A 26087-nucleotide genomic window follows, 5' to 3' on the forward strand; every position below is an offset into this window, starting at 1 on the left:
TAGAGTACCCGGATTACAATAATTTGTTATTCAATTTTAATTATAATTATCTACTTATCATAAAAAAGATATGTGAATCTTCAACAGTTAGGGAACCGCTCGGTCATTTATTTCATTACCCTACAAAACTGCAATTATATATTTAAATTATTAATCATCGAAATAATCTTTCATATTTTTTAAGATATCGATTTAAAATAAATTTGTTGAATATTTGTAAGAAAATAAAAATGAGAAAATTTTCTTAAAAAAGAAATGACGAAAATGATAGGTCTGTTTGATCTCTGTGAAAATGTAAAAGATTTATTTTATAAATCTGGGGAAATATTTTATATTCAGAATTTTAAGTGATTCTGTAATACCTTGCTTTCAAGATCTTTTTTCTATAAAGGTGTGTTGGCTGTTTTTTTGAAGCTCAGGGCGGAAATCAGAGACCTATCACAGTTTGTGTTGTGTCCTTGAACTAGAAAGTCGTATTTTAAAATCAATGAATATATTCAGAAGAATGAAATTTAATTTTTGTCTAATGTGATTAAGAATATTTTTTGAAACAAGAGTTTTCATTTTTTATTGGATTTAAGAATAAAAATAACAAAAAGATCACTTTTTATTATAGGCTGAAATTGAAGCTTTGCTTAGTTTTTTTTTCATTGGATGCATCAAACTGAATGACAGTTAAATAAATTCTAAAGATTGTTTCATTAAGATGTCAATAAAACTTCTTAATTTTTGAATTTGATTTTAAACTGAAAAACATGCACAAACCTTTCTCAGAAATATTAAAGATTAAAAAGTGTTAATAGTTCCTTAATAAATAACTTCAAATTCAATTCTACTTTTTAATTAATATAAGCATAATATACAAATATTCCCTATTGGTTTAACATAAAAATTTCCCTGATGAGGAAACCTACATGACCTCGATACATGTTGGATCCTGGTATAGAATAAAAAAGACGGATAAACAATGAACAAAAAAAAGCGAGGTGGTTTCATTGTCTCTTTTCCATTTTCTCTTCTTTCTTTTTGGTTTATGCTTTTAACAATATTTTTTTTTTTTAATTTTATTTTTTATCTTGTACAAAAACTTTAAACTTCGAACAAATGTCTCGCCATTTTTTAATAGGCTTCTTTTCTCGATTACGATAGGGAAGCCACCTCCAAGTTTAAGTTGAAGGGTCTGCGGTCTAAACCTGTTAACTGACATTTCAGAAATTTTACACGGCGAAGGAAAATTGTTACTTTTGCAATTTTAAATATTTTTCTAACCCGTAACTTGTATTTTTTTCATTTACTAGAGAAAAGTAATACACGTTAGTGTTATAACATTTAAATCAAAATTGACTGTTATATGACCGCGGACCTAAGCTGTAGATATCGAATCGCGATTTTCGAAAATCCATTAAAAACAACTAGAATACATTTTTCCCAATCGTTTGTGGGATATTAACTGCACATCAAAAATGTTCCAGAAATACAAAAAATCAAGTTCGAAAAAAATGTCAGTTAACGGGCTTAGACCGCAGACCTTTCAGTTGATATCCAAGAAAGCTTAAATCTGAGACGTACTTGTTGCGCCTGACTTTTCAACGTTCACTGTCATACCTAGCGGTTCCAAAACCAGGCCGACGTCATGAAGATCGATGGGCTTCTCAAAGCCACACAGTGAATCCTCTCCAAGTACTAAAATTGATTGCATAGTATTTTTAAGAACCAAAGAGACGTAAGTCATGAGAATGTAATTAACAATGCTGCCAATCAGTTGTGTAAAATAGTTACCGCTAGCTATACCACCCGATTTAATAGATCTCTCTCCATTGCACATTCTGATTGGTGTGTTGATGGAGTACTTGACGATGTAATCCCACATTCTACATACTGCCCGGGCATCAGCTACGCCATAACCCTCGCAATAGACGAAATTGATGTTACAAAACATTTAAAGGCGGTGCTTAGGAAGAAGTTTCCTTTAATCTGCTGGATAATTGCCATACTGCCTTCCTTTCCCATTTCGCGACCATAAGCGATTGGATAGTTTCCTTTTATATACTCTCGGATAAGTGGAAGGACAAATGCGCCTTCACCGAAGACCATGGTGGCTGGATAACACCAAACGGCTTGCGCTTTTAACTTCACCTTCTTGAACCAATTGTGCAGGGACAAATTCCAAACAATCGAGTTTTGGCATTGGCTTATCGAGTTTAATTTGGTGCCAGAATAGCCTAAAGCGATTAACTGCATTAATATCATCTCTTATGCTTCCTTTTGTTTTGTAGCCCATCTGTGTCCATGGTAGACCGGGCGATCCTGACCATATTGGCAAGTCTTGTTTAAAGAAGTCGCTTAAATGTAACATTTTAACATCCTTTGGAAAAATAACCGCTTTGGCTGCTATTGAAATAGCAAGACGCATGTACGGATCGTTGCACTCCTTTCCTGTTGTTCGGTAGGATTTTATGTCCTCTCTTATGTATGACAAAGTGACTATGCGACAGAAAAATTCAATGACATTTGTGTAGAGTTTCAAAGTATATATTTTTTTAATTAACTTACCGATGTGTACTTTGGTTAAAGGCTCGCTGACGAAACACCTATTTGGTGGAATGAGATTCAGAAAAAGTTTTTGATTTTTCTCTATACAATCCATAATGTAGTCGAGCCTAAAAAATTTAATTTTCCATTATTACAATTATTCCATTATTTTTAATATTATTTTTGAGCTGTTAGAAGTTTTAAAATACTGCTGTCAGTATTATTAAGATAAAAACATCAAATAAATTAACATTACTCTTTAATAAACTTGTCGGTTTCATCTTCTTTTCATTCAAGTTCTTTATTGGGAGAGGGGGGTGATCTGTAAACATTAAGTAAAATATGATAATAATAAATATCGAATGACAGAATATAATACTTAAACTAGCTGTGAGTTCGATCTCGAGTGTATCCACTTTATTTGTATTTATACTTAAGTTTTTGTTTTAATCAATTTAAGAATAGAAATTTACAAAAAATAGTAAATTACAAAATAATATAAAATTTGTTTAAAATACAATGACAAATCAGACAAATCAAATTTTGTATTTGAATAATAAAAAATTAATGAACGAATGTTAATCAATATTCCACTAGATTAATAGTAATAATTTTTAGGGGAAAACGAATTTTCGAGAAAAAATTATTTAAACAGTCCCATTGGTTTCAATAATTAAACATTAATTAACCAATGATAATAAATATATCACTAGACCTCTATTGATAATTTTAAGTGAAAAAGATGATAATACCGTGTTCAAAAGGTCGATTTCATGAAGAATTGACATTCTTGGTTTTAAGGGTAGTTTTCAAGTACTCGTGGGGTGATTTAGGGGTGTCAAACCCATATGTCTGATAGATGAAAATCTTCGTCGGATAATTCTCTACAGGCCCCCGTAATTTCCCGTCACATTTTTTCAACCCCTGAAAAATGATTCTAAAAACTCAAAAAAGTCCTTTTTCCCCATGCATTTTATATGGAAAACTAAGTCGAAACCAGCACCTGTTAAAATAAAAAAATATAATAATAAAAAATAAAGGAAATTTCTTTTTTCGGATTTGGAATAAAATGAGGGGGATCGTTGCTCTCTAGCATGCAAAAAAATTTGTCCATGCGTTTTTGGACCACCCTATTGTTCACTCAAAAAGGAAAATATAAATTCTTTATTTATAATTTTTAGATAGAATAAGTAAATTTTCGTCAATCGTAAAAAATAAGATTAAAGGTAAAAAATTAAATTTTTAGAACAACGACACAAATTCCAATAAAATGTTTAATGATCATTTGTACATTCTCATGCTAATGAGACGGTATTGGTTTTATGTAAAAAATGACTTGGGGATTCCATCAAATATCGGCGTTTTGAGGCCCCCTGAATCAGAAAAAATAGTTTTTACGTCGGTGTCTGTCGCCGTTCTCAAGGAGAATTCAAGGAGAATCGATTGACTTATAATATTAATCATTTTTATTGAACAGTAAGGAGAATGTGGTAATGCATAATATTTGAAAAAACGGGTTTTTATAGTCAAATTTTTTTCATTAACACTAGAAGGGCTGGAAAAATCGCATATCTCGAAGGCCGGAGGGTCCAAATTGGACCCTAGCCACATTTTCACAGTTTTAAGCAATTTCGCATAGATACTAAGTATCCAATCATAGGAAGTCATAAAACGTTGGCACCCCGAAAAAACTTTTAAGGGGACAGCTGCGTTCTGAATGTCAAAAAGATCCAAATTGGACCCTCCGCCCCTTCTAGTGTTAACATAATGAAAATTTATGCAAGAAAGGAAAAGACTCTTTGATCCGATGCAAATCGATTGACTATAGTATTAATAGGTACACGTTATTGAAGACTAAGCGTAATATTTGAAACATCTGTTTTAAACAGACAAAATTTTTCCGTCGATATAAATCAAATTCGATTTATGAATAGAAAAGACGTTTTGATTATAAATTTCCAAATAAAATAATTCTGACAGATACTGGTGGGGCCTGTAATAGTATTAATTTTGAATTTTTTAAAATTTTAGTATTCGTTTTTTAAATTGAAAACTTAGAATAAAGCTTGGAAAGGGATAGGGTGCGGCAGAATTTCCCCCTTTCTTTTTTCCAGCTCGAAAAATTACCTTCTTAAATACAAAATTTGATTTGTCTGATTTATCATTGTATTTTAAATAAATTTTGTATTATTTTGTAATTTACTATTTTTTGTAAATTTCTATTCTTAAAATGATTAAAACCAAAACTTAAGTTTGTTTATTATTTAAAAAATCACAATTGCTTCCTTTATGAGTTTATATTATAATATATAATTATAATTCCTATTATAAGTGAATCGATTCTCCTTGAATCAACACATCTTTTCTATTCTCAAATCAAAGAATGCGAAAATTTTTACTAGAAAAATCGATTTTTAATATAATATAAATAACAATAACTTCTTTACTCTTTAATAAAATGTATTAATATTATGGTCACTTGATTCGTCTCGAGTCAAAGAATCTTTTTTATTCTTGAACCAACTTTAAATTATGCGAGAGAAAAGTGTTAAACTTTAAAAAACATTATTTTCATCAATATTATGCATTGACATATCTTCCTTATTGTTCAACAAAATGTATCAATGTTATAAGTAAATCAATTTGTCTCAAATCAACACATCTATTCTATTCTCGCATCAACTTTAAATTATGAGAATGAAAAAATGCTTACTACAAAAATCAATTTTAAATATAATATAGATGACGATAAGTTCCTTACTCTTGATACAAATGAATTAATATTAAAGGCTTATCTTTTTGTCGCAAACCAAGGAATATATTATATTCTTGCATCAACTTTGAATTATGTTAATGAAAAAAGTTTTACCATAAAAACCCGGTTTTTAAAATATTAATGCTAAAAAACTTCAATAAATATTTGAAGAAATCCTTCGGTCAGTTTCAAAAGATTAGTTGTGAAAATAATAAAATTGAGAGAAAAAACGACCTATGGTTATTGCGACAGATTTTGGAAAAGAAACCTAAGCGTGAATAAAAAAAAATAGTTGAGGTCAGCACTGTTTCTTTAAATTTAATTATTTGCATATTTATGTTTTTTCTTTGGCTTTAGCTAAAAGTCGTAATTCTCATTCCATTTTAATTTACAAAATATCATTCTATTCCATCATAGGTTTGTACAATACTATTCCTCACGTTTTTCTTAAATATTATTTAGGAAAATGTTTGATTTACCAAATGACTAACGAAAATAGTTGTACGTATAATTTCTAAATAAAATAATTTCCTGAAAAACGTGACAAATAGAATTATAAAAAAGCAGTTAAAACCCTTGTTTATACCTGGGTCACTACGGTCACCAAAGCCATCTTTATTAGTAGCTTTTCTGCTGAGGAACACTTTTGAGGAAGGGGAACGCGTGGTGGAAATTTAGGGAAATAAGGGAATTTCATCAAATTCCACTTTCATGCTCAAAAATAAATATACTTTTTAGAAGTCGCATAAAAAACTTTCATATAGTCTTGTATAGAGTGAAGTCTCCATATCATGTTCTAACTATTCTATATTCAAAGTTCGTCCATAGTTCGCCGCCGTTTATATCTTCCTATAACTACTGGCCCAAGCAATTTCTCAGTTCCAAGGCTGTTTGCAGGCAACCTTCGACACTGGAACTAAAACGCGGCTCTGGCGTGTACACCAAACGCTCGCTTTCAGTCACCCCATTCTCGGCCTTCCCGAAAATCAGTCCAAGGTTATTGAAAGGCAACCCCCGAAACTTGACATCATCTCTCAATGTTTTATATTTATCTCGTGCTTCGAGCTCGATCACGCGCTCGGTTTTTATATTTCTCACACATTTGTGCACATACCTTTTAAAATGAATGGTCTTGATAACGACAGCTGTAATTTGGCTATTGGGATTTCTCTTTTATTAAAGCTCTTTCGGCTTTAGCTAACACATTCTCATCATTGTATCTCGTGCTTCGCACTCGATTTTGTCAAAAACGTAAACTTTTCTACATTATATCCAACACTGTTGTGTTAAATGTATATCATATTCATTGCTGTACTAATCCCCCCATTGTATTCCAAATCCCAAAAAAGAAATTTCCTTTATTTTTTATTATTATTTTTTTTTTATTTTAACAGGTGCCGGTTTTGACTTGAAGTTTTCCAAGTAAATTGCATGGGGAAAAATCATTTTTTGTGTTTTTAGAATCATTTTTAAGGGTTGAAAAAATGTGACGGGAAATTGCGGGGGCCTGTAGAGAACGAGTACTTGAAAACTACCCTTAAAACCAAGAATGTTAATTCTTCATGAAATCGACCTTTTGAACACGGTATTTCCGTCTTTTTCATTTAAAATTATTAATAGAGGTCTAGTGATATATTTATTATCATTGGTTAATTAATGTTTAATTATTTAAACAATTGGGACTGTTTAAATAATTTTTTCTTGAAAATTCGTTTTCCCCTAAAAATTATTACTATTAATCTAGTGGAATATTTATTAACATTGGTTCATTAATTTTTTATTATTCAAGCCAACGGAATTTGTTTAAATAATTTTTTTCAAAAATTCGGTTTTCCTTAAAAATTATTGCTATTGGACTAGTGGAATATTTATTAACACTAGTTCATTCATTTTTAATTGTTTAAACACATTTAATTCATTTGAGTAATTTTTTTATTACAAATTAATAATATTTCTTCAGTGGAATATTTATCAACATTGTTTGATTAATTTGATTTAAAAGATTTTGTTTAAATACAAATCATCACTTAAATATTACTGATAAAGTATTATTAAATTAATTATTAATCAGTAATTAATTATTACTAATAAATATTCCACTAGACCCATATTTATAATTTTTATTTTACAAAATTTGACCCGAAATTATTTAAACAAATTCCATTTATTTAAATAGTTTTAAAAAAATGAAATAATTTTAATAAATATTCAACTAGACCAATAGTAATAATTTTGAGGGGAAAATCCGAATTAAAAGAAAATTACTTAAATAAATTCCATTTGTTTAAACAATTAAAAATGAATGAACCAATGTTATTAAATATTCCACTGGGACAATATTAATAATTTTAGGCAAAAAATACCAGAATACAGTGCTCAAAAGGTCGATTTCATGAAGAATTGAGATTTTTTGTTTTAAGTGTAATTTTCATGTACCTATGGAGGTGTGTTATGGGTGTCAAACCGATATGTCTGATACATGAAATTCTTCTTTGGATAATTCTCAACAGGCCCCCATACTTTCCAGTCACATTTTTTCAAACCCTAAAAAATTATCGCAAAAACTCAAAAATATGATTTTTTCCTATGCATGTTACATGGGAAACTTCAAATCAAAACCGGCACCTATTCAAATCGAAAAAAATTATGGAATTTCTTTTTTCGGATTTGGAATAAAATTAGGGAGATCGTTTCCCTCTAAAGAAAAAAAGCGTTTTTGAGCCACCCTAGTGAACAACTTTTTTAAATTAATTGTTTCCGTGCCTTGCAAGCCCTTTCCAAAAATTTTATTATTTTATTTTTAATGTTATTTTCCTCAATTAAAACAACCCAGTGGGCACAAAATTTGGCGACATCTTTATGACATCTTCACAACATCCTATGTCCATGTCGTTTCGATGTCTTTGCGATATCGTAAAGACATCGTCAGATCATACGACTTATTTACGATATCGTGAAGACACCTTAACGACATGGACATAGGATGTCGTAAAGTTGTCGTAAAGATGTCATAAAGACGTCGCCAAACTTTGTGCCCACTGGGAAAAATACTTCTGCCCATTCATTTTTTTTATGGACAAAACTTTTAGATCTTTTCAAGTGCATAATTCTTGTCGAGTCATTATTTGTCGTATTTCGCAATGTTTGACCGTAAAATGGAATTTTTTATTTTTCATTTTTTTGTATGCTGTCAAGATTTGAATTTTCGATTTTTTATAGAAAAGTCAAAAAGTTGTTATGATAATCTTGAAGGCCGTTCAAAAAGTAACATTTTTATTCTCTTGATTTTTTCATATCGTGCGTTATTTGGCTTAAAACTGAAATTTTCGTTTTTTTTTTAATTTTGTAAGTGCTATAACTCTGGTAATTTTGTTTTCTATTCTAAAAAGTTATGAGGAGAAATTGTTTCTTTTTTAGTGCTATGAAAAACGATGCAGATAATTTTTGAATCTTGACAAAAATGGCGTCAAAAATTTGGAAAATACTCAAAATAGCTGGATAAAGAACTCCTCCTTTAAGGGCAATCCAATCAGATATGTAATTCCTTTCAAAATATATCGTGTTTACAGACTACAACGGCAACAAAGACGACATACAGACACCGACGTAAAAATTATTTTTTCTCATTCAGGGGGGCCTCAAAAGTTAAACCGTCGACATTTGATGGAATCCGCGAAAGTCATTTGTCACATAAAACAAATACCTTCTCATTATGATGAGGATTCAAAAATAATTATTAAGAGCATCAATGCAAAAAAACTAGATTAAATTTTAATTGGATAAATTAAACAATTTATTTTAATATATATAAATGATCAAATATACTCACAGTGTGCTGTTTCTTTCGTTTGCATCTGCCAAAACTGTTTTTTCTACATTCATTTCGAGTTCCAAATATTTATGCGCAATATCTTTACTTTCCATGTAAACTTTTCATTGACAGTCTGAAAAACAAGGATAGCACGAGAATAACCCATCGACATATAGAAATGGACCGGTAACGCTTTGGGGGGAACTGAAATGGGCTCTAGAGAGAGAAACAACATATGAGAGTAAACCTGTCTTTATCTATTTCAGGACTCTGTCAAATGATTTGGTAGCCCCGGGTATTGCCTAAATATTCTGTACGGTTAAGGGCATGTGATACTTCGTCGTGTGGTAAATCGGGTACAGTTCCGACGGCTTTTTTCCATAAAAATGAAAATTTTCAAAAACTGAATTCGGAGATGCTATAAAATATCAAAACGGACGTCCCCAGATTCTTTTATGTTTATTTGCAAGTCCAAAGTTTTCGGCCAAAAATATTGTGTACTTTGGAAGTAACACATAGGAGAATTGTAACATACATAACCTCCAAATATACACACGTTTTTAGCAATATCAAAAATTTGTTTGAAAAAAAAAAACACAAATAAAGTGTGCGGGGACGTCCGTTAGCATATTAGCTATCATTTTCTAAATTTTTAAGACAAAATATTGATTCTTCTAGAAAAAAAGCCGTCGGAACCTAAAACTGGTAAAATCAATACTAATTCCTGAGCGCTATGCAAATTAATCAGATTTTGCTAAATTAAAACTTTTTTGAATTAAACCAAAAAAAAGTGTGTGGCGACGTCCGTTAGCATGGTCGCTATCATGTCCCAAATTTTTAAGACAAAATATTGATTATTAAAGAAAAAAAGCCGTCGGAACCTAAAACCTAAATAAAAAATAATAATCGTTTTGTGAGTTCAAAAATAATGTAAAAACTCTCAAAAATTTGAACAATATTTCTATAACATAAAAAATAATCATTTGTATTGCATAGGTACAAAACTTCATATTTTGAGGTTTTGTTTTTGTTGTGACATTTTTTATTTTACTATATTCAATGTATGAAAACATATCCCCGTATAAACGTCTTAACAACGCCCTCAAACTACACAGGCTGCCACAATTCTTTATATTTATTTACAATAAATTATAATCAAATAAATTATAATTAAATAAATTATAAATAAATCAATTCTGAAAAGTGCGATAAACGTCACATTATTGGGGCACTCGCGACACAAAGCACAGTCCTGTGCTGCGCCAAACTTCACCCAACGAAAATATTCTCGACCAATCAGCTTTATCTAAAAAGAGATAGATCTAATCTCATATGTTTTCTCTCTCTCTAGAGCTCATTACCGTTCTCCCTACAGCATTACCGGTCCATTTCTATATGTCGATGGAATAACCCTGTGGAAAATACCCGATTTCTAGTATTTTCCCCCAGAAAATCACTATAAATGACTAGATCGAATATTCCTCCAGATAGTTTTTTTGTTTTTATGTCTAGTTTGTTTAAAATTAAAATCTGTTAGCATATTTGGGCTTTGCTGATATTTTTTGTAGGAAATGAACATTTTTAATTTTAAAAATGTAATATTTTAAGAGTATCATTCAGTCATTAAATTTACAATTTTTGTACCATTTTGCTTTTTATTGGCTTTTCATGTTAGAAATTAATAATTTGAACGCATTTTTAGAAAATAACTTTTTGTCCTAAATTCATATTTTCAGATCAAAAATTTAACTGTTTTGTGGAAATTTCATCTTTTTGGCTCGAAAGTTCAACAACCATGTACAAAATTCAACTGTTTAGTTAAAAATTAAAAAAATAATACCAATTACAATGTTTTGTTGTGAACAATTCGTCTGTCTGATTAAAAAAAAGTTAATTTTCTCGGTAGATATTGAATCTTTTTTTAATTAAAAATGCAACTGCTTATTTGAAAATTATTTGTTATTTTTTGAAAATTTAACTACTAAAAAGTCTTTTTTTTAGAAAATTAATCATTTTAGTTCAAAATTCATCTCTTTTGTTGAACATTAAACTGTTTTGTTTAAAATTGGGTTTTCTGGTTATGAAATGAATTTTCTTGGTTAAAAATTCAACTATCGGGTTGAAAATTAAACTATTGAATCTCTTTAATTGAAGATTAATTGAATTCAATTGAAGATTAATTTTTGAGTTGAAAAATCTTCTCTTCTTTCTTCTATTCAGTCATTATAAATATATTTTATCTTAGATAATCGAGGTCTTCAAATTTAGACACTTTTTAAAAATGATTTGAAGTTGTTTGAAAGATGCTAGAGGGTTTTTAAAATTTTTACTTTTAATTGAGAAAATAGCCGAGTATTATCAGTATTTTCCTCTCTGGAAAATAGAAAATGCGAAAGGTTCATTCTGATTGGAGAATGATCAACGTGTGAGTGACAGCAAAATGCACGATAATGAAATTGTGAGTCTGCGCATGTCCAACTGTCGCTTCATAGAAAACTGATAGCAAATTTATTATCCATCCAAGTACTTCTTCGTCTAAAAAAGGAATATTGAGCTTTAAAATTTTATCTATTACCCACCGAAATTCTAAATGGGCAAACGAGCTTGTGGACTTATTATTTTTCGCAGATTTAAAGGGCCAGTTGAATATTTGTTGATGCAAACATCGTACGGCGAACATCACTGGACGCCGCCGAAAGGTATTATAAACAGAGCCGTAACTAGCCTTTTTGCGCCCGTAGCCTCCCCTCCCCCAGCCAACAAAAAAGAGCAAATGCCGCCGGCAAATATAAAAAAACTTTTAAGGTTGAAATGGCAGGCCTCCGAATCATCATAATTCAAATTAATTTATAAAGTAGCAATTGTTTAAAATATACGTCGAGGGTTGACTGTTTTGGTTATCTAATATATATTATACATTTCCCATAAAATCTCGTGATATATGCTTTCGAAAATTTTAAGATATACCCTAAAAAGTTTGAAATCTTTTTTAAAATCCTTTCAGAAAACCCTGAAATCTGCAATCCACAACAATCCGCAAACATCCCTTGAAATCTTATAATTTCTTTTGAAATTCCTGAAAATACATTAAAAAATTTAACTTTTCAGTTATACCATAAATTTCTCTAGAAATCCTTTGGAACCCCTTGCAATCTTTTAAATATCGCTGATATCCTAGATACATTCTTAAATTTCTATTAAATTTTCGGAAATCATATGAAGTTATTTGAAAACAATTAAAAAATTTAAATCTCGTTTATTCCTTGTTTGTTTTTTAAATATACGCTTAACTCTTTTAAATCCTCTGAAACACCTTGAAATGTATAACATCCATTAAATCTTGTGAAATTCCTAGTAATCCGACAAAAATCGAATAAAATCTTGAAATCTATAATATCTTTTAAAATACCTTAGAAATAATAAATTCTTGGAAATCCACTGAAATCTCCTAAAATCTTCAAAATTAGATTAAGCCCTTTAGAATCCCTTGAAATCTGTTGTAATTTTTAAAATACCCTGAAAGTTTTGAATATTTTAAATATCAGTGATAGTCTGGATATATATTTTTTTTAATTCTTTGGATTTTTCTGAAATCTTGCGAAGTTTTAATTTTTTTGTAATCTTATAGAATTTTATAAAATATTTATTTTCTTTTTAAATCCTTTGACTTTCTTAAATATTAGAAAATTCCTTGAAACCCTCGAAATTTTTTTAATTCCTGAAACCTTTCGAAATTACTTCAAATGTAAGCACTCAAGTTGAACTCTTTTTTTAATTTTAATTTTTTGTAATTTGAAGCATTTTTAATTCAGAAATTTTTGCATTCCAACGCCAAATCATTGATACGTATAAACTGGAAGCTCTCAACACTTTTCAACTAAAAAATAAAAAAATTTCTTTAAACTGAATTTTTTAAATCAGAAGTAAGATTATGTTTATTTTAAGTCATTTCAAATTAATAATTGTTCATTTGTTACTCAGATATCAAAATTTAGCATTTTCGCTTGATAATAATATAAATCAAATCGCAACAATTAAAACTGTAACGTTCAAATTTTAAATTTAGCATTCTGAAATTTTGACGATTCAATACTTTCTATTTCGAACGATTGAGTTTCAAATTATTTAATTTTCAATATTTTAAATAAAAATTCAAATGCTGCTAAATGTAAAAAAAAGGTTCTTTTTATAATTAAAAATTTTCAAATTCAATGGGTTAAAATTTAATATTTTATATTGAAACAATATTTTATTGCGATGTGATATTAAATTAAAGGGTTTAATTGTGAATATCTTAATATCAAGTTATTAAAAAATTGATATTGGCTTATAAAGTTACAATTGGGCGTTTCAATTTGTTTAGCTTAATAAATTAAACATAATGAACAAAAGTAAAATTAATTATTGTTTAACTTCAAACGCTTTTAATTTTTAATTATTTGGGTCTTAAACACTTAAATTTAAGATTATTTAAATTGAAAATGTAGGCTTAAAATTAAAATCGAAAATCAATTACGTAAAATATCTTAGAATGAAAATTTAACATTAAAAAAACCAAGCTGGTCCGGGAAAAACGGGAAATTACAGTGAATTTATTTTTTGACCGGGAATTTTAGATTTAAAAAAAATCGGCCCTAGTTTTATTTCAACAATTTTTAAAAGTAATGAATTGAATTTTTATCTTCTCCAATTATGATTTCATTCAGTTTACAATGCTTAATTTAATAATCTTTCACTTGTAAACGTTCCGTCTTAGATTTTAATTTTTAAGCGTACATTTCTTTTTTGAAGAATTTTCCAATACAGTTTTAAAGACTTAAAAAATATAAAATTAGAAGCGTTTGAAACCTACAATTTTGGATTTAGAAAAACATTTTAGTTTATCAACTGTGACTATAAATTATGATTTCTTTATATTGAACTGTACATTAAGGATTAACAAGTAAATAATAATTGACTTAACGAGGCGATTTGGAATCTGTTTGACTGTAGTTTAACAAATTTAAACGCTCTATTGAAACAATATAAACTATTTTCAATTTAAAAATAACTTAAAAATAATATATTCATAATTAAAGGCTTTTTATTAAATTTAAAATATTGCTTTAGTCAGCAATTTAAAAACTGAAATAAGAGTAAGTTGAATTGATATTTAGAAGGTCTGAAAAAATTCAAAATTAATTAAAATTTTGAAATGACTATCCGTACGGCTATCCGTACCGAAATTTCAGTGAAAATAGCCCATGGCCTAATTTAAAACAAAATATAGATTTTTACAGATTTTTTACAAAAAATTGATAAGCTTTTTATGGATTATTAAAGGCCTCGAATGAATAAAAAACACTTGCTCAAGATTCCTAGGAAAATCATAAAGGACTTTTTCTCTGGAAAAATTAATTTTAAGAGACTATTTAAAAAGATTTTAAAAGATTTCCAAAATTGTCAAAAATTAATCTGAGAGATTTTAAGGAAATATTTATATTTTGCACGGTATTAAACAAATTGTAGAAAACAGTTTAGGAAAAATTAGGATCATTTTAAAAGATGTTTAAAAGTTCTAAACATTTTTTTTAATAACTTAAAATTTTAAAATTCCTAAGGGTTTTTGAACTATGCAAAATAGAAATAATATAGTTCTTAATTTAAGAAGTGTTCAGTTCATAACAATAATGTAATCGTTTAATTTTTAATGTTTCTGACTTAGAATAATTGTTTCAATAATTTGCAGCTCAGCTTTTATTACTTCAAATGGAGAAATTTTTAGCTTTAAAATTTGGATTTTTTAATTTCATCTACCGTGACAAATGTTTGTGAACCGGGATTTTTTCATAATTTGATATGAAATTTGTGACATTTCAAGTGATTGGAAAGATTTTTCTGAACAAAATTGCAAAATTCCCGATCAAGAAATAAATTCACTGTTATTCTCCGGTCCAGTGGCCACTGTGATAATCCTACAAAATTTTTGGAAATCTTATTAAATTCCTCGATATTGTTTAAAATACACTATATTATTCAAAATCATTTAATATTTTAAAAAATTCATGAAATCTTGTAAATCTCCCGAAATTTCTAGAAGACTCTTAAAATTTAATTCTATTTCATTTTCTCCACAAAGTTCTTTAGAACTCCCCTAAAATCCCTTGAAGTCTCTGTTTGAAATTTTCGAAATCTTGAAATATCTCGGAATCTTTATCCTAAAATCGTTCCAATCAAGAAACAAAATATATATTACATTGAAGCCAATCGATAATTTTGTATTTAAATATTTTATATCAATAAACAATGTAAATGTTGTTTTTTATTAAATTCCAGGGCATGTGGATCCAGGAGAAAATGACATGCAAACAGCTCTTCGCGAAACGGAAGAGGAAGCTGGTTTCGTTCGAGATGATCTGAAAATATTCGAAGAAGCCAAGCAAGAAATGGAATACCTGGTTAAGGGTAAATCAAAAGTTGTGATTTATTGGCTCGCGGAGTTGATCAATACAAAAAAGGATGCTCGCTTATCCAGAGAGCATCAAGATTTCAAATGGCTTCCTATTAAGGAGGCTTGTGCCTTGGCTGGATATTCTGAAATGCAAACTGCTTTAAAAGCGAGTGATAAATATATTATTGAAAATGTTCTTTCTAGTAAATAGTACCTCATTATATTTCTGAAAAATGCTTGCGATATTTTAATAATAAATAAAAGTTAAAATAAAATTAAAATAAAAGTTAAAAATTAAGTATCGTCTTTTTATTACGTTTTTATGTTAACTTTAATAAACAAAGATTCATTTATTATTATTTTTGAGTATCTAGTAGTTATTTCTAAATATATGAAATGTTTTATCTTGCCTAACCATAAATCATCGAGGATAATAAATGAACGTGAAAGCTTTCGAATCAGAAACTACTGACATTAAGTCAAAACCACCCTAGACATTTCCAATCCCTAAAAATCATCTCTATCCAGGATGGCCACTCAAATTTCAAACAAAAATTCTAGGCTGTTTCCAAGTTTTCCCAATAAAAAATGTGATTTTTTAAGAAAATATTGGAATACATTTTTTAAAAATAATAATAATGTGGCGGGTACCACAATTCTAAGACTTGACATGGAAATATACTGCACTTTTAACAAAAGAGTTGAGTTTTATAGCTAAAAAGTCGACTTTGTTAAAAAAATGTCACCTTTAATCGGAAGACGAATTTTCAATATTAGATTTGAAAAATATATTTTTAACCATACAGTTAAAATTACAACCGAATAGTTAATTTTTCGAGCAAAACAGATGAATTTTCAACCAAAAATTTGAATTATTAACCACATAATTGCATTTTGAACATATGAAGATAAAGCTTCAACTAAAAGATTGAATTTTCAAACATAAATTATTAAACTTTAAACAAAAACAGTTGCATTTTCTACCAATAGATGAATTTTCAATCCCAAAGGATTAATTTTCTATTCAAAAATACAAATTATCAACAAAACAATTGAATTTTCGATTAAATAGTACGATTTTCAACGAAGAGTTGAATTTTGAACCAAAAAGATATGTTGGTTTTTCGACAAAATAATTAATTTTTAACCAAATAGTAGGATTTTTCACCAAAAGAGATTAATTTTGAACGAAAAATACAATAGTAGACTTTTCAATGAAAAGGAATTTACTTTTAACCAAAAACGACCAATTTTCTGACAGAAGATGAATTTTCACTCAAAAAGGAACAATATTCCGAACAAAAAGACGAATGTTTTGAACTTTCAGCCAAAATTATGACTTTTTCACAAAAACAGTTCAATTTTCAATCAACTAACATAATTGTCGACAAAAAGATATGAATTCTGAACCGTAAATGATGAATTTTCAACAATAGTTGAATTTTAAACAAAATAATACATTTTTTAACCAAATAGTAAAATTGTTGACTAAAATAAATGAATTCTGGACTCAATATGTAATTGAACACTTTTCAAATAAAACGAATTAACTGTAAAAATAGAATTTTCAACAAAATTGTAGAATTTTGACAAAAAAAAAAAAAAAGATTAATTCTAGACCAAAAATATGATAGTAGACTTTGAACAAAAAATTTTAGTTTTCAACCAAAATAGTTGAATTTTAAGAAAATAATTAAATTTCCAAGCAAATAGTAGATTTTTCCATGAAAAATAGTTTGCTTCCAAAAAAAAGAAATTTTTTTATCAAAGGATTAATTGTTAATCCAAAAGGACCAATTTTCTATCCAAAAAGACGAATACTCAGCAAAACAGTTGAATTCTCGACCAAAAGAGATTATTTGTTAATCAAAAATAAAATAAGAGAATTTTCTATTTTAAAAAATGAACTCAACCAAAAGTAGTTTGTTTTTCTTATCGGATCCTGTCAATTCAGTTATGTCCCCAGAATGGCCATAAGTGAATACATTTTATATTCAGAGTAGCCGCTTTAATAAAATAAAATTCCCAGTCATTTTCCGGGTCGCAAAATTTGTTCAATGTCAATGAAATAAAAAAAAATAAAACTTCAAAGCTAAAAATTGTTCCATTTGAAGCAATAAAAACTGAGCAGCAAATAAAAGCACATAAAGTGGAACTTTTAAATTGAAAAATCAGTCAATGAATTAAAAAAATTATATTATTTAAAGCAATTTGAAGTTAGAAATATTAAAAATTGAACGATTGCATTTTTTTATAAACTGAACACTTCTTAAATTAAAAGTTAAATTATTTTTATTTTAAATAGATTTAAAAAACTTCAAATTCTTCAAAATTTTATTTCAAAATCTTGAAACATCTACATGTTCTTTTACAATTTTCAAAGTTTAAATTATCTTTGAAATTTTAACATCCTTTAAAATGATTCGAATTTTTCCTAAATTAGAAAAAAAGTACAAAGTGTAGTTTTTAGGATTTAATTATAATTACGAATTTTAAATGAACAGACAGGTATTTCTAAATATTAAGTAATTGTTATTTTTTTATTACAAAATTTCAAATTGAATGGTTTAAAAATGGAATATTTTAAACTGAAATAATATTTGGAATTTAATAAAAGCTTTTAATTATGAATATATTATGTTAATTTCTTTAAAAATTGAAAATAGTTATCGGGCAATATTTGTTATAACTACTTTCCGAAAATTTTGAACTGATTCCAAATCGTATTGCAAAATCAATTCTTATTTATTTTTAAAATCTTAAAGTACAGCTCAATTTAAAAAATCAGTATATTAATTATGTTTTATCCCAACTCTTTGATTCAAAAAGTTCCTAATTTTTAATTGTTTAAGTCATCAAAAATGCATTTTAGAATTCTTTAAATTAAAATAAATGTACACTTAAAAATTAAAATCTAAAATGGAACATTTTTAAAGTGAAAGATTTTCGAAATACACATTCTAAACTGAATGATACCACAATTGAAAAATATAACAATTTACCTAATTATTAAAATTTGTTGAACTCAAACTTTGACAAATTTGTTGTAGAAAAATTGATAAAATTCCCTGTCGTGAGCTTATAGCACTCTCTAACTTTAAGTCAGATTTTCTCAGAAGGCAGTTTTCTAATCAGTGGCCACTTTGCTAAAACATAAAAAAATCACTCTCGCCGTTTCCAATCCCTAAAAATCTCCCCTATCAACAAGTCGAGCTGTACATTGCATGAAATAAAAAAATAAAAACACCATATAATAAAACGATACTGTATCATAAGGAGTCTGATTTAGGAAACAATACGTGTTACCATTTTTATTATAAATGATTTTCGCTACATTTTTTTTCTAAATACCGATCACCATAAAACATTTAGCAAAGCTTGTATGTACCTATCTACAGAATGAGGTGTATGTGTGAATTCCGCGCGCGAGTCTCATTGCGATAATGCTGACAACAACATTCCTCCGGAGTGTGTAAATCGGCACGTTCGAACTTACAATGAAGCGAAGTAATTTAATTCAATGTCAATTCGAGTGAGCGAATTTAATCTGACTCTCTCTCTCTCTCTCTTATTCCTCGAACTTCCAATCGATTGTCGACACTCGATTTTGAAAATATTGACCTTCTCGTCATCCGATTATGGTTTGTTTCCTCGTTTGTTTGTTTGTTAATGCATTGATTTATACATTCAGTTGTTAAAGCAAGCGAGCTGAGGATAGCATACAGTACATCTACGTGTTAGGATTTACCATTAACATTACTAGAGATCTTATCGTTAACCGCTAATAATAATAGTAGGTAATCACTATTATTGGGTGTCTCTAAGTTCAATTTGTTACAGCAACTGTATCGAAGCGATACATTATTTCCTAACGGTAGTAATAAAGTCATTTCAATTCTTTAATATAACTCTAGTCGCGGATGCACTGGCATTCACAGAACTTTTAAATACGACGCTATTATTGAATTTTTATAATACATTGTCATCTTTATTAGATCAGAGTATAAATCGAACTGGCGAAACTATATAAAAACATACATAGCTTCACACACCTATACCCACAGCACAATGCGCCACAATCAGCCCACTTGCAAAAAAAAAAAAAAAAAAGAAAAAAAAAGATGAAACGATTTGAGCACTAAAAACCAGGGATATAAAATAGCTAGCGACTTATTAAAAAAAAAAGTTAAACTGGTTTAATTCTTATCCCTCCTCCAAAAAAAGTTTCTTTCAGTTCGGATCGTTTTCCGCGATTTCGGTTTCGAGAGGAAGGAAGTAAACAAGTTCTACTCGTAGATTGTCAGTTTCGGCAGCCCTGTGCATCTGAAAACAAAATGGCGATCCCTTGGTGCCCTAAGTTGATTAGTTTTACATTTTTAAAAATTCTGAATTATTTTTGAAATTTTAACATCCTTCAATCTTTCGAAATCTTTTTGAATATTCACTTAAAATTAACTTTTCAAAATAAAAAATCATTTTTAATTTTCCTAGGAAATTTATTTTATTCCTCTGAAACTTTTCAGGATTCTTAAAAAGCTTCTAAATTTTTTGTTCTAATGTTTCCAGCGAGGCACTAAGACAACTTTTTAAAAAAAATTTAGTAAACTAAATAATATTTATATTAATAAATTATAAAAATAATTTCATGCAAAAAATTTTAATAGTACAAGTTTAAATTTACCATTTGAGAGTTTAGCGATTAGTTACACTTTTTAATATAATGAATATAATGTAATTGGAATTTAATTGCATTATCTATGAAAATGTAATACAAAAAATAATTAAACATCATCAAAAATAATTTATTCAACAAGTAAAATTGTTGAAAAAATATTTTTTTCAGAGGGAAAAATACAAATTATAATTTTATAAAACGTTCAGGATATAAATAGAATCAATGTTTTATCATTTTAGTTTCAAAAACTTTGTTTTAAAGATATACTTTTTTTCAAATGTAAACTTAGTTCTATTTAATTTGAAATATATTATAACCATTATAAATATAAAAGCGAGAATACTCATTTTATAAGTTTAAACTCTATACTATTCCAATTTTCCTTCAAGAAATTCTTTCTTAATTTCATTAGTATTTCTTATTATTCAAATCTTAGATGTATTCCCATTTTCCAGGAATGGATAAAATGAATGGAAAACTATTTTAAACTATTAAATGAAAAAAGTTATTAAATTAAAAAAAGTGATCGGGACTCATTGCGAATGGTGGTTCACCATTTCGCCACCTGGTACCGAAAACTGGAACTAGAAAGAGTAGGTACAATTTTCAAGATGTATTTTAATTTTTGCATAAACATGTTTTGCGATTGTTTTGTGAAGTTTCAAACATTGATTAAACACTAAGAACAAATCTTCAAAAACAATCGTTTTTCATAGAATTTCCATCTTACACAGTGAAAAAACACATTTTTGTCAAAAAGGTTTTAAACAAAAAAAGAATTATCTCACTATTTCATGTAAGTTTAAATAAACTTTAATTAATGCATGTAACGACAAATATTTACCCAAATTATGCAAAGTATACGAATAATAGAGGATTAGAATTGAAATACGAATTCTAACCCAACTTTTAAATCAGATTTTTAAATATTTCATGTATAAATTAATAAAAAATTTACTGGGAGTTCATTTTTACACTTCAACAAAGTCCATTTAAGTTTAAAATCTGTTGAAAATAAGAATAAATAGTAGAGTAATTATTTTTCTTAGAAAAATGTTAGGTAAAATCATGTGTTTTTTACTGTATAAGACATAAATTCCATCGAAAACCCTTTGTTTCCAATAAAGACTTGTTTTTAAGTATTCAATAAATACTTAAAATACCACCAAAAAAAATCGTTGAAACACTTTTATGCACAAATTAAAATGCATCTTGAAAATCGTACCTATTCTTTCTAGTTCGGATTTTTATCACCAAATGGCGTATCACAGTTTAACCATTCCCAACAGCTTTCAATGCAAAAACAGGGAGTGATGGAACAACTAGCGCTGCGTCGGAGACATTAGGAATTAATCAACATAGGTCAGTTGCAGGGTCAAGTTAAAATTTGAAATATGGAGAGATGCACAGAGCTGATGTTTCGGAAAGAAAAAAAATGGGCAGAGGGTGGACCGTCCTGCGGGTACTGTATACATATATAAAATATTTACATAATATGTATATATATGCATACGTATTTAATTAGAGATAATGAGAGTAAGTCCCGATGCCTCTGATGTACACTAATTGCGCTCAGAATCGTGTGAATATTCCGATCAAATGACGATGTTAAATTGCTGGCCTCGATACTTATTTGCTATCAGTCATTTATCGATTCGCAGCAGTTTTTTAAACATTTTTTTTTATTTATTTCTTATTTTCTCTTGTTTATTTTCTCTCTCTCTCTCTCTATGTGTTCGAATCACTCTGAATTCGTCGCACTGGAAGTATAAAAACAACTCAACTCGTTCGCAACTTGCAAATAAATTAGTCATTGCCCAGAGATTATTTAGTCGACAAATCTTAGGCGAATAGAAAATAGTGTTGAAATTCCTCGAGATGCACGTGCAGCATTATTATTTTGAAATCGTGTTAACTTAGTACCTTTTTATTGTTGTGTTTTATTTACATCGTCGGCTTTACAGAGAAAAATTTAATCCTCGCTGACACGCGCACCCGCTGATTAAAAGGATAGGGAATACAGTATAGCCAATTTAGTAATAATACCTAATGTGATAATTATTGTGTCCTCCATAGCAGATCTTATAGGTACTGTCGAAAGTACGTACGGTATTATTATTCACTTGGATAAATTCATTTGCGTACTCGTAGATTAAACTTCTCCTAGCTTCGATATAACGAAACGTCGCCCGCTTACATTCAGTAGTAATAATACCAATAATCATGTATAATAATAGCTCTTATCGATCGTAATTAATTAATCGTGTAGTTAATGCTGTGTACTTTCGGACTCGTGGTATACAATAAAAAAATAAAGCATCGTAAAAATGAACGAAAAGTGAGCTCGCTGCGATACCAGCGCGGCGCTTCATGGATTGCATATTGTTTCAAAGCGCTTGGCGCTGATTGTAAGTGATAAAATCAAATCTTCCCTTGTCGTTGAATGCAGCTTCGCTTCAATTGACGCCTAAAAACTAAAACTTCACTCTCTTCAGTTTCCTTGTCGTTAAAAGGTTTAAAATTCAATTCAATATCATTTTCTTCCCTGCACTGCACAAGTCTCTGCCAGGAAACGAGTTTATAAAAGAGAACAAAAATCGTAAAATGTAGTATTCAAGAACAACTTTTTTTTACACACTTAACAATTCCTCCGAGCGCAAATAAGATACATCGCTCCAGAAACAAGTTTACTGCGAATATGAGCACTGCCTTCACTTTTAACGGAGATACTCCTCACATACAATTTATGTACATCAGAGTAGAGATCCAATGAAATCTCGTGTGGAATTGAAAAAAAAAAGAACAAAACTCTCGGCTTGAGAACGAAACTTTCTTAATGTATCAAACCTCGTTCTGCCGATTAATAAATAATACTGCTAATTAAACCAAAATTGTTTACGGCTTTTCGAGCATTCTGACAGATTCTGTAAGGGTGATTGTAAACATTCTGTAGAGGTGAAAATAAGTTTTCGCATTACTCGATGAAATTAGGGAAAAGAAGATTGAGAGCGGAATATTCTAATGCCAGCTTCGTGCTTTCTTGTTATCAGTCTGCAAGATTCACGTGGATGTACTCGAATCTTTCAGACCGATCTGTTCCATTTGGCACTCAAGAGTATTTCCATTTTTTGTTTGTTTATATCAGCCATCATGGATCACAGAAGTTTAAGATTTATGTCGAAGGCCTTTACGTGAATCCGGTGCCTTCGATGAGTTCGAGAAGATGTTTATTTAATGTGTCCGACTGGGAACAGGGCATCGTTAAACGAATATCTCTTGCGTGTCCGATTCCAAATCCGAATCAGAGTCAGAGTCCCAGAAGAAACAGGAATAGAACTCCTCAGACGTCGCCACTTGGTGGCAGAAAACGCGAGGGGGTTATGGGTTGGCGCGAGCGTCTAAAGCGCCTGTGGCCGGCAGTCACAGCTTAAGTTCGTTTGCGATTTTGCTCGCAATGTTTTTGAACCCGATCGAGGTACCTGCAATCAGAATTCCAAGTTTTTACAATTTAAAATATACATTTTTATGCTGAAACATTCATTTTTAATATAATTCCGTTTTTTTCTTCAGGTACATCAAGTTTTAAAAAAACCATTACAAAACTTCGCATTTTTTAAAAGAATCAACTCGGAATATGTATACAGTTTCGCGGGTTTATTATAAATGATGTGTTTTTCCTTTCAGCTTCTGAAGATTCAATGAATACTTTTAATCGATTGAGTTCTGAAAAATTTTATTAAAGGATATTCTTTAATATATTAGCAGTATAGATTAATTAAATTATACCAAGAACATAACAATTTATTTCTTAAATTTGTCTCTAAAGAACTAAATAGTTAAATTCCAACTTTAAAAATCAATTTTCAACCAAACAGTTGCACTTTAAACGAAAAAATATCCGTTTTCAACCAAAAATAGAATAGTTAACTTTTCAGTTCAAATAATTAATTTTTCACACAAAAAAATGTCAGTGAATTTTAAAATAAAAAGGTGAATTTTTAACAAAAGAGTTTAACTTCCACACAAGTACATTTATTTTCCACCAAAAAGATCAATTTTTAACTAAAATGATGAATCTTCAACTATAATAGTTGAATTTGCAATTAAAAAATATGCTTTTACAAACAAGATTAATTTTCTACCAAAAAGACATGTTTTCAACAAAATACTTGAATTTTCAACCACTTAGTTGAATTTAGAACGAAAACAGTTTTTTAACCACAATAAAAATGGCTAAATTTTCAGTTGAAAACAAAAATTAACAAACAAAACGAATTTTCAACGAAATAGGTAAATTTTTAATCCAATTGATGAATTTGCAAATAAACTGATGAATCTTTCGCTGAAATAGTTAAATGTTCAACCAAAAAGGTAAATTTAAAAATCAAATGATGAACATTTAATAGGAAAACTTCAATTTTAAATCAAAAAGACAAATGAAAAAAAAAGATTAATTTTCTATCAAAAATACCATTTTTGAACAAAATAGATGAATTTTTATTGAAATATTTCATTTTCACCTAAAAATGATCAATTTTCAACAAAAATGGAAGTTACTTTAACTTTAACTTTAACTGCAACAGTTGAATTTTTCACTAAAAAGATTAATTTTCAACCAAAAATAATAATTAGTACAAAAAAAGACGAATTTTCAAGTAAAATTATAGCATATTCAATTGGAATGGTTATATTTTCAGTTCAAGAAATAATCATTTGAAGCAAAAAAACTAATTTTCGAAAAAACAGTTACATTTTCAAAGTAATGGATTTTTAACTAAAATGATGAATCTTTTGGAATAGTGGAATTTTGAACCAAAAAGATAAATTTTGGAATATACTGAATAATATTTAACTGGAATACTTGAAGTTTCAACAAAAAATATGAATTTTCCAACAAGAAGATTAATTTTGTACCTCAGAGAAATAGTTAAATTTTTTATTAAAAAAAGTTTTAACTATATAGCTCAATTTTGAACTAAAAAAAAATCAATTTTCAAGCAAAAATGAAAGGGTTAAATTTACAGTTTAAAAAAATTTATTTTCAACCAAACTGGTAAATTTTTAGCTATCACTATGAATTCTCGACTGGAATTGTTGAATTTTAAACCAAAAAAGATAAATTTTTAACTAAAATGTTGAATGTTTAACTGGAATAGCTAAATTTTCAACTTAGAAGAATAATTGCTACAAAAAAGATAAATTTTCAACAATACACATGCATTTTTCACTAAAAACGATAAATTGTCAATACAAAAATTACATAGTAAAGTTTTCAGTTAAAAAACTAATGTTGAACAAAAGAGATGATTTTTCAACTGAAATGATGTTACATTTTCAAAGAAAGTAATGAATTTTACACCAAAAAGATGAATTTTCAACCAAGAAAATGATATCATACCAAAAACATGAATTTGCAACTAAAAACGATAATTTTTCAAACAAAAATTCAATAGTTCAATTTTAAGTTCAAAACAGTAACTTTCAACGAAGTAGTTTTAAATATAATAATTAAATTCTAAGTAAAAAATTAATTTTCGGCCGAGGAAGAATCTAATTTTCTATAAAACAGTTTAGTTTTCTACCAAACAGTTGAGTTTTCAATTAAAATGATGAATCTTTAACCAAAACCAAATTAATTTTTACAAAAGAGATTAAGTTGTAACCAAGTAATTGAATTTTCATTTTTAAAAATCAATCCTGACCGAAAAATGTAGTAGTTGATATTTCAACCAAAAGATTTTATTTTTGAGTCAAAAACAGTTTAATTTAAGCAAAAAATACGACTTTTCAACTTGAGTCTAATTTTTGAACGACAAAAGATTTATTTCGAGATAAAGTGACCCCAGAAACGTGAAAATGCAATTTCCTAAAAATGTCCCAGTGA

General features: G+C 28.5%; 3 protein-coding genes across 4 annotated transcripts in view; 1 reads left to right on the forward strand and 2 right to left on the reverse strand.

Moving 5' to 3' along the window:
- Positions 1 to 854: 854 nt before the first annotated feature.
- LOC117176854 lies at positions 855 to 9222 on the reverse strand. 2 transcript variants are annotated; one of them, XM_033367199.1, is made up of 4 exons: positions 9117 to 9222; positions 2789 to 2854; positions 2554 to 2660; positions 855 to 2484 (listed from the first exon to the last, which is right to left on the reverse strand). In XM_033367199.1, exons 3-4 carry the CDS (start codon positions 2645 to 2647, stop codon positions 2081 to 2083), a joined length of 498 nt encoding a protein of 165 aa, XP_033223090.1. In that variant the 5' UTR covers positions 2648 to 2660; positions 2789 to 2854; positions 9117 to 9222; the 3' UTR covers positions 855 to 2080. The 2 variants fall into 2 exon arrangements, with proteins under 2 accessions (XP_033223090.1, XP_033223089.1); XM_033367198.1 differs by lacking the exon at positions 9117 to 9222 and adding an exon at positions 3285 to 3329.
- A 2351-nt stretch (positions 9223 to 11573) lies between these two features.
- LOC117176827 (bis(5'-nucleosyl)-tetraphosphatase [asymmetrical]) lies at positions 11574 to 15777 on the forward strand. The gene is made up of 2 exons (XM_033367163.1): positions 11574 to 11797; positions 15414 to 15777. The coding sequence occupies exons 1-2, from the start codon at positions 11689 to 11691 to the stop codon at positions 15737 to 15739; spliced, it is 435 nt and encodes a 144-aa protein (XP_033223054.1). The 5' UTR covers positions 11574 to 11688; the 3' UTR covers positions 15740 to 15777.
- A 5900-nt stretch (positions 15778 to 21677) lies between these two features.
- Positions 21678 to 26087, reverse strand: part of LOC117176507 (serine/threonine-protein kinase MARK2-like) — a 56324-nt gene continuing 51914 nt past the window's right edge. Inside the window, exon 17 of the mRNA XM_033366761.1 lies at positions 21678 to 23682. Coding sequence (XP_033222652.1) covers positions 23624 to 23682 — 59 coding nt within the window. The 3' untranslated portion in view covers positions 21678 to 23623. The remainder of the gene's footprint in view (positions 23683 to 26087) is intronic.

Source organism: Belonocnema kinseyi, chromosome 7, assembly GCF_010883055.1.
Source record: "Belonocnema kinseyi isolate 2016_QV_RU_SX_M_011 chromosome 7, B_treatae_v1, whole genome shotgun sequence".
NCBI classification, from domain to species: domain Eukaryota; kingdom Metazoa; phylum Arthropoda; class Insecta; order Hymenoptera; family Cynipidae; genus Belonocnema; species Belonocnema kinseyi.

Excerpts from the sequence above, each read along its gene's own strand:
- LOC117176854 (XM_033367199.1), bottom strand. The coding sequence starts at position 2,647 with ATGGATTGTATAGAGAAAAATCAAAAACTTTTTCTGAATCTCATTCCA. Across the intron at positions 2,485-2,553 it reads TTTAACCAAAGTACACATCG|TCACTTTGTCATACATAAGA; the intron begins GTAAGTTAATTA and ends TCTGTCGCATAG.
- LOC117176827 (XM_033367163.1), top strand. The coding sequence starts at position 11,689 with ATGGGCAAACGAGCTTGTGGACTTATTATTTTTCGCAGATTTAAAGGG. Across the intron at positions 11,798-15,413 it reads TCACTGGACGCCGCCGAAAG|GGCATGTGGATCCAGGAGAA; the intron begins GTATTATAAACA and ends ATTAAATTCCAG.